Source organism: Ylistrum balloti, unplaced genomic scaffold (assembly GCF_031769215.1).
Source record: "Ylistrum balloti isolate Yb309-2 unplaced genomic scaffold, AGI_CSIRO_Ybal_v1 Utg369564, whole genome shotgun sequence".
Classification (NCBI taxonomy): Eukaryota; Metazoa; Mollusca; class Bivalvia; order Pectinida; family Pectinidae; genus Ylistrum; species Ylistrum balloti.
In genome coordinates this window covers 701,531-714,174 of record NW_026781863.1, presented here as the reverse complement: position 1 = coordinate 714,174, position 12,644 = coordinate 701,531, and the positions used below count along the sequence as shown (strand labels likewise).

Below are 12,644 nucleotides of genomic sequence, written 5' to 3'. Positions count from 1 at the left end.
GTTATACAAACTGAACACATCAATACGGCAGTATGCTGGACCAGGAAGTGGCGGAATGATGGTCACGCAGATAGAATCTACAGTGGTGGGATCAAATCTACCATGTATTTTTCCATTTGCATGTATTAAAGGTGATCATCAATGTGGTTTCAATATCTCAAACATACCCTACACTACAGGAAAAGAAGTGGCAAACAGATTTGGTGTAACATTGGCCGTTGTTGTGCTCCCTGACATCGCGGAAGCAAATTCAATCCATGAAATGAATGTGACTTTGACCTTCCCAGGTAAAAGTTCATCACAATCATTTCAATTCTTCTTCAACGTTACGGACCAAGAAATATTCGAGGTAAGCAATATACTATTACCAAAAAGTTTTTATGGTTATTTCAAAAGCTTGAAGAAACGATACACACGATACACGATATAGATTTCATTATAATTTTCTCTAATTTCTCTAGTATTTATATCTTCAAGATTAGGAAAATTCCCACTTTCAATTAACAACTTGAGTGATAGGATTGCGCAGTCGTAGCACACTCACTTTTCACCTAGGCGACGTGAAAAGGTATGGGGTCACCCGCCTGACCACGTAGGTTTTCCCCGGGTAGTCCGGTTTCCTTCTACAGCAAAACCCCTCGTGCGCCTCCATCCGGGACACCAAGAGTGATTAACAGAAGCTTAATGCATGTTTCTTTCTTAGTTGGTGAAAAAAGTTTATATTTAAATAACAACAAAGATGCGGCAGTCAGGTTTCCAAAAGTCACGGACTACACAGAGGTAGAAGCGTACAACGTTTAACAATAAATGTGTTACTCTATAGGGCGATGGGAATATCGTTAAAAAATAACCATCGTACACCCAACAATGTGTATTATACAAAACCGTATTTACTATAGCTATATCTGTTATGAATGCAGATTTTAATGAAATGAACAAGACGGTTTGAGCCTTTGATCATCACCGACGTTACATAGTATTTTCTTGGAATAGGGCAGAGTAAATATCCAAGATGATGACAGCATGTCAACCATACTCTTAACCCCAAAGTTAATAGAACGAGGTCAAAATATGAACAACAGAAAGATTTTTTAAAAGTACATGAAGAAAAGCCATCGACGGCACCCGCCATATACATAGTTAGAAGAACTCTTTTACTCGTATGTACTTGTAACGTGTAGGGGGTGTTCGTACCGAGTTATTTCCCGGAATCACTGTATTTGAGTACACAGTATATAAACATTGTATCTATAACCTAGCATAACACCTTAAGTACAAATATATACAAATATGAGCGAGCTTATCCGAGCTCAGAGTTACGCCTAATAACCTTTAAATATACAAAGTTACCCTACAGTATATATTACCAACAAATGAGCTGCCTAGCTTACACAACAATTTAACATTACCTGTTGTAAATGTCTTGACTATTTGTCTATATATACTATGAACACAAGATTTGACATACCGGGTATAAGGAATTTAGTAACTTACATACAGAAATATACAATGAGCAGTAATCCTCACCACTCACTGCGCTATTTACAATGAGATGTACAACACGCTCAGTTGCCCACTGTACCTACCTACATACAGCCATATTTAACGTAAACAATGAGCAGGCGACTGACAACTGTACAAAGGGGCGCAACTCTAACTGTCATACCAACTCACACTACTCAACGAACCTACATTGCTATCACGCCCGCGGTGTCACTGCACAATGGACGAGCAAAATCCCAGTGATCAGGTGAGTTTCCGTGTGTATGTATATAACCAGCGTAGCAATTAGTCGTGACGCGTGTAACAGAGATACTGGCCGAGTACAAGGCACTATTTCAGCCCTATCCCTCAGCACTGCTCATCTGCACAACTATCTTCGTACACGATCTCCAAACGCTATACAAAACACACCTACCGTATCAAATACCGCTGGCTAATTAGTTCCGTCAGCTTCTACGGTCAGAACAAGAGTCAGAAATACGGTGTTTGGCCCCCTTTTATACTGTAAAATATGGCGGGAAACAACCGGAAACAAACACTTCAATTGTCTTAGTCACCTAACCGCTTTAACTATATGACCATAAACAATTCAATTATTCAAGTATCTATTTGACACCGAACACGGAAGTAAATCGTAATCGTAGGTAGCCTTTACGTTACATACTGTCATGTTTGACTGGATTATTTTCACGCATTATCTAACGCTAGTATGATGCTTCTTCACTTTATAGATACCCGATTGTATTAAACTCATGGAAGCATGTCCGTCCGTAACAGCCAGCACTAAACTATATCTAAAAATGCACACTGAGTCTGATAAATCTTACGGCCGTATGCTAGTGGAGATGCCAATGCCCACAGAATCTGCCGGGCAGGCCTTCATGTTGTGTTCCTTTGGAGAAATAATAGAGGGACGTGGTGTGTCTTCTCGAAGGAACACAATAATTACAAGGTAGGAAAAGCGTAACTAATTCAATTCCTAATTCATAAAAAACTAACTACAGAAGGATCTCTAGGGTGCGATTGTAGACACTCCTCACAACAGACCCTTTTCCAGAATTTTCAATATGCTTGTAATACCCTACAGTAAGTTATAATATCAGGTGTTGATACATGGAATGATATTCTACAGCGGTCCCATGCTATAGTATTGAGACGTAATGCAGCAGTGATTTCCGAGAAAACATTTTTTAAAAAATTTTATCCTTTCCCTTCAACTGTATTACAGGTGAGATCAAGAATTTAAAAAGAATCACTCAAAATACATTTCAGAGCATTTTACTATTCTCTTTACTATTTCAGGCGAGATGACGGAATGATCGGGAAAGTACATGACGAATTTACTACTTTGATTGACTCCTCCGTGCATAATGGAAAAGTTAATTCTCACCATGTCAAGCTGGTTATGATTGTGACTTATATTAACGACAGTTTACATATCAATAATTCTCCGCTGCATTTTGAAGCCAGTATCGTCAGTAACAACGTAACAGTATGGAGAGGGAAAATACCAATACATCGACCAGCTATCGTAAGCATGAATTGTAATATTGTCAATGTTTTTTTTTGTTCCGACACTGGATAAAAGTCGAGAGATAGTTCTATAAAGAAAAATTAATCAATGACATAGTCCAAATGATGCTTTCCGGAAAAAAAAATCTTCACAGGATTTTCGTTGTGTTCTCTGAAATGGGACCCTTTTCAGAAATGTCTTGGTCTCTCCGTAGCGGTTGAATGAACAGTAAAAAGTGCCGTCCTTTATGATTGTTATGATTAAGTATGTTTAACGTAAACTCGCTTAAAGTATTGATTAAAACCGCGACAATTGGAAAGTAATTCATTAATCGATCTGTAACACTCTATGAAAAAGTTTGAAAGTTTTTTGCTCTGGTGATGTGTTTTGAAATCTTCGAAACTTATGCAAAAGCACCAAGTTCGTTTGTTACTCTCCTTCTTTTACCGGTCCAGAATAGGGTTACAGATAGAAATCCATTTTCTCTTATCTTTAATGTGTTTGTGATGTGTAATTTGTGAATAACAGATATTTTTTATGCTTTTAAATAAATTTCCAACAAATTTCCTCTTGCATTCCGAAGTAATCGAGTGGCACTGACGTAGTAATAATGACCTAGAAAACGTGATAACGCTGTTTTTAGTGCATCACCAGATGGTTGACTGATCAATCACATTTCGTGTGTCGTCCGCCCATCTGTCCTTAAATTATTCGTATTGTCATTTTTTATGAGAAGACAAGAAAGATCATTTTCAAATTTCATATGTTGGTTCCTAGTAGTGAATTATCCCAAAATGGGACGGATACGAAAAACAAAATGGCCGATAGGTGGCCATCTTCAGTATTTTCTATGAAAATCTGTGATCTCTATTTCTTGAGAAGGACGAGACGGATATTTCCCAGAATTCCTAGATCGGTTCCCTTTGGTTCATAGTCGTGCATTGTCTCATTTCGGGACAGATCTGAAAACAAATGGACAAAGGGTGGCCACCTTTGATATTGTCAATAAAAAAATGGTATCGCTATTTCATGGGAAGTGTTGACTGGATCTTTTCAAAATTTGACATAGAGGTCCCCTTCGATCCTGAGTTATGCATGGTGTGATTAATCCTGGAATTTTTTTTCTGTAATATGAAGGTTCGTTAGTTTTGTCATTTGATTTCAGGACTAACAATAATATCAAACTGGCCGATAGGCAACCAACTTGGATTTGAAAGTATCAAATTATCATCATTTCGCTAATAGGAAAGAGCGGAAAGTTGCACAAAACAAAGATCTTTTGTGATCTCTTATTGGTTTACAAGCTCAAATTTTTATCCAATCAACAAATAAGCAATTTATTTTAAAAATTAAAATTGATACCATTCCCACTTCTTGGTCTTTTTCTCTTTATATTATCAGGGTCCCCATGATAATCGTTTTTGATATATACTGTTAGAAATCAAGAACAGAAACTGAATTTTATTAAATTAAGGGAGGACATCCACATTATACGGTGCAAAGAAACCCATAGGTACTCGGGCATTGTGGGGACGGGCGTTATGCTGCTGGTAAAACTGTAGTTGCGGCTGTTCAGCAAACAAGGGAACGACGTAAGGTTGAGAACATTATCCCTGTACACCACTCCTGTATCACGTTGACGGAAGACGTGAAGAGGTGTTCGATGGTGGTAACTGATGGCTTCCCATACCGCCACACCGCCGCCACCCTATATGTTTGCCTGTATGACGCACCAATCGGCGTAACGTTCGTTACGTCAACGCCTCACACGCAATCGGCAATCAGCATGGGAAAGATGGAATTGAGACTCGTCTGAGATGAGAAATCGTCGCCAATCAACCAGAAGTTATCATTAATGATTCATTGCCCATTAAAGACGTTGCTGTCGATGACGAGTGGTGAGAATAGGTCTTACATAAGGACGTCAGCAGTTAATGTCATGTTCACGTAGGCGACGCCAGACGGTCCCGAGAGACACTGGTCGTCTTCTACCTCTGATTGCAGTTGCTGTTCTGGTTCCGGTTACGAAGGTGAGTTTCCCGGATGTAGCGATCATCGGACTGAGTTGTCGCTCTTGGTCTCCCCGTTCGGGAACGATCAGAAACAGAACTCTATGTTGGAAGCGTCCAACAAAATAGTGCTAACATGACATTCCAAGCGCCTGTCTATAACAGTGACAGAGGTACACGCCTGCAAACTTCCAAGAGCCATTCCTCTCTGCAATTGTGTTAATCGTGGCATCATGTTTCGCTACCTTCGCTGAATGAATGTTTTTGTGACTCACCACTTTACAAAGGACACGTCTCTTTGAAAACTCACCAGTATTGGCAACACCCGTGATTGCACGTGCAGAATTCACGATTTTACTTATTGGGCATGTGTCGGTGAGAACAGTGTCGGGAGGGAACAAAAAAAAAAAAAAACGTCATTTCATCATTAGCACTCACAACTTTATATTATTGATATTAAAAATTTTCACGTGAAAATGTACGATTTCTACGGAGTCCAGTATATTTTGTCTTCGTTTCATCGATTTAGTCAGTGTAAATATTGTTGTTTTAATTTTGAGATTTTCATTTCAGGAGTATTATCCCGATTTTATAGTTCTGACAGAAATCACAAAAGCTGCTGACGTCAATCCCAGCAACCTTGCGTACCTCTACAGTCAAAATGGTTCTTACTACCATCGCGAGGCAGTAGTGGTAAGTTACTCATTCAGTTTTCAGGTACGATGTTGTACCTCTTACTATCATCTGGAGGTCTTCGTGGTAAGTTCGTAGATTTGTTGTTGCTATATCTATAATCGGACAGCTCTAATTCCTCCTTTTGGAATATGATATTGTCTATTCACGTTGACAAAGATTTACAGTAATTGGTGAAGCAGAAGACTCTAACCTTTAAAGAACACTCTTTCCTATTCACTTTCCAATTATCTCCTTTTTCATACTTTACCCTCGTTAAATCGCATTTGAGTTTTAATTCTGTTTGATTCTGGTGACTTGTCTATATTTTATTATGTAATTCTTTTGAAAATATACAAAAAGAATAGGTCTTGCGTGGGAACAATTAAAAAACAAACAAAAATATTAAAATATGAGAATACTGCCAACAAGATATGTATTAATGGGAATAATGAAAGTAAAAATATTTATGGCGCGGGAACATTGATATAAAAATATATATATGGAAACATCTTATCAATATCCTTGTTTATACAGTGGAATAAAGGCAGTGATGTGTACAGGCTTGAGTTTCCTAAAGTCATCGCCTATTTCTCCTTTTCGGCAAGTCCTTGCGATGTGATATGTGGCGTTACCGCTGTATGGTCACCACGTAAGTATAACTAGATAAAATCAATAAATACAATATGAACGTCACAATACAGAGAAGACACATAAACATCAAATAACGTCACAATACAGATAAATATCATAAATATACATAAAGTGACGTTACATTACGGATATGATTGGAGTCCAAACATTCAGCAGATAACATTATCATCCAAGGACATGGTTCAAATATGACAAACATAATTGAAAAGAAAGACATGATTTCTTTATATAGCATAGCTTAAAAGCATAAATGGTTTAAATATTCATCTAAAAAAAACAAAGATGAAAATTGAAAGACCAACATGAATTCTATATGAGTATTAAGCCTATAAAAGTTATATAAATTATGAATCAAAAAGACCATCATGATTACTCTGTAAAGGAATAAAAACATTAAAATTCTAAACATGTAATTCAACATATTTAACTAATTATTGCTATCAAGGAAAATGGATTTATTCCACGTCTGTATGAATTTCATTCTCTTGATAACGTTAACACATTACACTGAAGTATACCAAACGTTTATATGACTTCGAGTTATAGTATATTGTAAAACCACGAAATTCCATAGGATTTATTTTCGGTAATTTTCGGGGCATCTTTTATCCACGAATTCATATGACTACGAAAATTATTAGCAGATATGTTAAAATGTATTTTTCTACGAAGTCAGGAGTCCAAGGAAATAATAATTGTTTGAAGACCAAGGTAATAGATCCCATCGAAAATATATGACCATACAGTATACGTTTTAATCTAAATGGAAAAAATGAAAGCTCTGATCATAGAAGTACAGTTGAATATAGCGAACATAAAAACGAGTTAACTAGGAATTTAAATATACATAATATATATTTATGTTTCAGTGTTGGATTACGTTACCATTGTAAATGATGATAACAAGGTCATGTTGAGGATGTTACCATATGCCCTGGACCAGGACATAAACACGTGCTTTGATCTTCCCGTCCCAGGAGATTTCCCCTCAATGCTGTGGCTTAGGATTAAAAACATGAGTCTGTTCGGTGTGACGTCACAGAAATTTGTAGTTCATGCTATAGGTGAAGGCATAGAGTGTACACGTATTGGACAAAAAAGTATACAAGTAAGTTGTTGAGTTCGTTGCTATATTTACATTGAATTCATATGTTTAGGTGTCAATATCTGCATTACAATCCTGTCGTAATACATTTTTATTGTCGAAATTTACATTGAATTTACATCATAATAGTTTGTAGGTGTCAATACAATATCTGCATTAAATTCCTGTCGTAACACATTTTATTGTCGAAATTTACATTGAATTCACGTCGTTTAAGTCTCGAAAATTGCAAGGAATCACAGAGGAATGATCCTACACGAAGACATTCATTCTAATGACGAGAATGATCGGGAAAATAACAACTATAAGCTATGTGGGTGCGATAGAGGTTATTTTAAGTAATCTGTAAGGGTGTTTTTTTCAATTGTTGTTTTGGGGATTTTTTTATGAAAAGATGAAAAATGGCGTTTTAGCCATCGTGCTTCGTCTGTCGCCGTGCGTCGTACGTAAACTCTTTCTTTACATCCTTACTCCTCTTTCATACCTGGACGGATTTCAACCAAATTTGGTCTGATAATTGCATAAGGGTTATCATTTGTTAAATTCTAAAATTTGATTTGACCCCTAGGGGTCGAGGCATAGGGCCCCAAAGTGTGAGGTGCTGTAATAAGTTTTAAAACCGTACTCCTCATTTTGTCTAGGTGGATTTCAACAAGCTTTGACCTGATTAATCAGTTAGGGTAGGCAATTATTTCTTAAATCAGAAGTTTGTCTAATGGGACTAATGGCTTGGGCCCGAAAAGGAGATATTCAGTAATATTTTTGCTTCAAAACGCTACTCCTTCTTAATACCTCGGTAGATGTCAACCAAATGGACCTGAACCATTACAGCAGTTGGGTTATCATTCCTTAGAATTTGACCTTAGGGACCTGGGGTAGTTAGACAATGTTATGGTTCAAAATGTTATTCTTTCTTAATGCTAAAATGGATTTCAACCAAATTTGGTCTGAAATATTATTGGGAGTGGCAAATCATTTCTTCAATTCAGAAAGTTAATTCCTTGGGACAAATAGGAAACTTAGTCAAAGATTTTGCTTAAAAGTGCTACTCATCCTTAATGCTTAAATGGATTTGAATCTTATTTGGTCTAGAATATGAAATATCATCTTGGGAATTCATCAGATTTGTCAGACCATCATAGACAAATTCTGGGATAAGTCCATCCATTCATCGATTGTCGATCATGACCCTCTTATTCACAAATATCAACAGACAGGCTATCGTAGATCCACTAATTTTCGTGGAGATTTATTTCTGTTGAATTCATGAAAACTCCTCATTTACGATGTTTTGACATGGATTATAATACTAGCGAATAACATGAGCGATATTTCACCTCGAGTTACAAACGAAAATCTATAATTTAAAAAAACCGCGAAATTTCAGCCTCACGAAAATATGATTATACAGTATTCTATGATAATTCTGTGTACCCATTCAATATGAATTTCTTTCTCCCAAGACATCTGCAGCCTTTACAACAGAATGAATATTTCTGTTTGTTATTTCTGTTAAACTTGTATACCGTTGTCCTTCAGGTCGGAACCTCCAAACCCGCCGATAGTAACAACGGCAGCATCGACTCCTATGTAGAATTTTGTAAGATCGTGTCTCATAATTCTGCTGCAACCATCACCTACTGTGATATAGAATGTGTTTGTAACAATTGTTCCTATGTTGATATTGTCATGCAGAGTGCAAACACTAAACCCTGGAGGCTATGTGAACTCACCCCTGAGGATGTGATACAATCAAAACGACAGGAATCTTGAACTGCATACTATGCGATAACATATTTTTGTATAACACCAGACGGGATTGTACATATCAAAGGAACCTAATAAAGCACTTTAAACATCTGATAACATAGACTTGTTGAGTATCCCAAACAGGATATACACAATGGTATCGCTTGGTGGTAAGGAATCGTAATAGATTGAGCGAAATGAAAACACACAACAGGAAATATTCACATGAGGTATACAAACTATTGATTAATTTTGAAATGTTTTGTGTTTTAATTCAATTGTCGCTACATCGATGAAGAATTACTGGATGACTCATTCTCATAGTTCTAATGTTTTCCCTCTTGACCTCTAGTTGTAGTTGTGGACTCTATGTTTTGGAACTGACTGGGAAAAACATGATCGACAGGTAGTCATTTCGGGTTTCGACAATCATAGTTTATCACTGCGATTTCTGAGGAAATGTCTGATGAATCATTCTCGAATTTTTTGATAGCTTTCCCTTGGTCCCTATTTGTGTATAGTCCTTTTTAAAACTGATCGAAAGACCAAGTACCTGATAAGTGGACATATAAGTTGTTACAGCTCTAGTATACTTTCGGTAGAGGATTCTCAAATTTCATATTTCTATGTAGGTTCCCCTTAGATCCTAGAAGGGTGTTGCCAATTTTCATACTAATTGAAAAATACAAAATGTGTGACAGGCTGCCATTTTAAGTTATGACAATAAAAATTTGTAATTGTTATTTACTGAAAGGATCTCTCCTCACTCATATTTTAGTCCGGTTGCCAAACTAAAGTTTTTGAAAAAAAAAACTTGCAATGCGTTCCGTATAATTTTTTTTTGCTGTTTCTATTCCTCTGAATTGTGATCTTCAAGAATCTGTGTGATGCCACTCTATCATCCTTGAGCAATCCGAAGAATATGCAAATGAAGGCCGCCATTACTGAAAATATTGTTTTTGTCAATATCTCAATAATTGCACGTGGAATCAAAATAATTTTCATGTTCATACCTATGTTACTAGGGGTAAAGCATCGCATAAGGCCATTCCAGTATTGGTCACAACTATATTTTGTGCATAGAATGGACAATCAACTTTACTTGTGTTGGTGCATGTTGTCAGTGACCAAACAAGTCATAAACACTGTCACTGTCATCAACACGTCGGGTGTGCTCATTCTGGCAGTGTACTTCCCCGTGACATACACAAAACGTTGTGCATGGCATGTAAGCTTTGTAGCATCCACACATTGTTGTCGAACAGGGATTATCCGTATCACAACCACACCTTATCGCTTCCAGCACCTCCGGTGGAGCAAGACTGACGTCTGGTTGCATTGTTACTGGAGTGAACGGGTACGGGTACTTCCAAATGGCAGTTTGGATGTGCGCCTGCTTTATATTCTCTTTGAATGCCTCTTGGGATGGTGGGAGTGACTTACGCTCTGGGGCCTTTGTTACGTTTGTCTGCCCAACCTTCTTGACCAGAGCTCTCCCCGGGCCTCAGACATGTTCGAAGTGACCGAGCCTTTGACCCCGTAGCGCGCAGCCATGAATGTTGTTGCTTCTTGAATGATGTCACCCATGTCCTCAGATTGCACACCCAATTTCTGCAGAGCTATATCACACTTGAGAACTTTGATGACTGTGCTTTTTCCTATTCCGAAGCACTGACAGTGTCACAGTGTGAAAGGGTATGAGCGATTGGCCGTTGTGAAAGAAAGTGTCCATGTTCATTTGCAGTGGCCCCAATGTCTAAAGTAGTTCGTTCAGCGCCTGGTCCTGCCATTGTAAGACAACAAGTCAAGTTCAGCTACTAAATTCAATTTTATTCTCTTTCACAAAATAGATTGTACAGAGAAACATATTTACAATAATATTTACAAACAGAGTAGTGTTCCAAGTCAATATATGATATTTTGTTAATAATGCTGGTAATAAGACACAAGTGATGTCTATTGTCTAGTAAAGTACAATAGGTAGGCTAGTCATTAGGGAGGACAAATAGTGGTATTAATCATTCTTATAAAAGTATAGTTTCTTTAATGTTTTAACATCAGTAATGTTCATAAATCTATTAAACTTGGTAGTGTTAGGCCTGAACCAGAAGTATTTATCAATATATAAAACTCAGTTATTAAAGAAAAAAAGACATTGGAGTAAGTAATGAAATTCATCACCAATATCCCCTCGATCGCAATATGGACATTTCCTTTCTTCATACTCAATACCGTGCCATCTTCCGGTTTCAACAATATACTTTTGGTTAGTAGTACGAAATTTACAAAGAGTAATTATTTCTTTTTCATCTATATTATCCAAATATTATTCGAAATAACATTTTGTTTTTGTTTTGGAAATTCTATAACATATAGCTTTTGAGGAATTGTATACATCACTATTCCATTTTTACAAATACTGGTCAATAAGTCTTTATTTCACAGTGTTCTTTAACCACTTAGGATTAAATGTCAACGCATATTTAGAGTTCCATATATAGATATAAAAGTTTATACAGAATAAAACCCAATTTTGTTTCTTTACATTTGATTAACTATGATCAGTATGATATTAGTTTTTACTGAAAATTCTAGGAGATATGTACCTAATTCCCCGTATACCATGTAACAAGGAGTACTATTTTTCACTCCAAGCAATAGTGTACTGTGGTTAAGTCATCATTTTCATCAAAATCATCTTTAAAGTCAGCTGCATTTGAGGTTCGTGCAATACAATCGCTTAATAAACATACATATTTACAATTGGCTGCAAAATGTAGGTATTCATTTTCTAGCTCAAAATATGGGTCACCTGTAAAATATTTCGAGTTTTCAGGAGAAATATATACTATATCAAACAGGAAATCTTCGTTACAATTACATGTATTTCCGTTGATCTTAGACCAGCTTACATATTTACAGTCACTATCAGTCATATGCACATTATTTGCTAACACATATTTGTATGCTAGTGTTATTCCACCAGATTTAACTCTCCTAATATAAAAACGGTTTTTCATTTTAGTAACAAAACCAGGTAAGTCAATAACATTTAAATCGTCTGTGTTTGTCTCTCACAAACAAAGGTATCAAAACTATTTACAAACTCCAAAAATTCAGGGTATTGCATTTTTTTTCAAAATACCACAAACATTTAACACTAATATTTTTAATTTATTTACAGTACATGAGTCCAGTACAGTTAGGTTTGAACTGCTCGTACTATGCTATAACTTGCTTACTTGGAGTAGACCTGTCCGTATCGCTGTCCGAGGAGTTTATATATAATTGTCTCTAACTAGTAGGGTCTTCTTTTCAATTTCAATTTCAACAAATTTTATTGACAAATGTCAAAAGGAATTGGACATCAGGCATTGCCTATTTAAGTCCTCTCCTTCAGGTGACAACCTGTGGTAAGCAAACAAACAAACACACACAC

At 36.6% G+C, this 12,644-nt stretch overlaps 1 protein-coding gene across 1 annotated transcript; it reads left to right on the top strand.

The window, feature by feature from the left end:
• The first annotated feature begins 237 nt into the window (after positions 1 to 237).
• On the top strand, positions 238 to 9,322 carry LOC132551513 (uncharacterized). The gene is made up of 7 exons (XM_060215701.1): positions 238 to 349; positions 2,235 to 2,455; positions 2,806 to 3,034; positions 5,599 to 5,718; positions 6,235 to 6,349; positions 7,221 to 7,459; positions 8,996 to 9,322. The coding sequence occupies exons 1-7, from the start codon at positions 263 to 265 to the stop codon at positions 9,227 to 9,229; spliced, it is 1,245 nt and encodes a 414-aa protein (XP_060071684.1). The 5' UTR covers positions 238 to 262; the 3' UTR covers positions 9,230 to 9,322.
• The last annotated feature ends 3,322 nt before the right edge of the window (positions 9,323 to 12,644 follow it).

Excerpts from the sequence above, each read along its gene's own strand:
- LOC132551513 (XM_060215701.1), top strand. The coding sequence starts at position 263 with ATGAATGTGACTTTGACCTTCCCAGGTAAAAGTTCATCACAATCATTT. Across the intron at positions 5,719-6,234 it reads ACCATCGCGAGGCAGTAGTG|TGGAATAAAGGCAGTGATGT; the intron begins GTAAGTTACTCA and ends TTGTTTATACAG. Across the intron at positions 7,460-8,995 it reads TTGGACAAAAAAGTATACAA|GTCGGAACCTCCAAACCCGC; the intron begins GTAAGTTGTTGA and ends GTTGTCCTTCAG.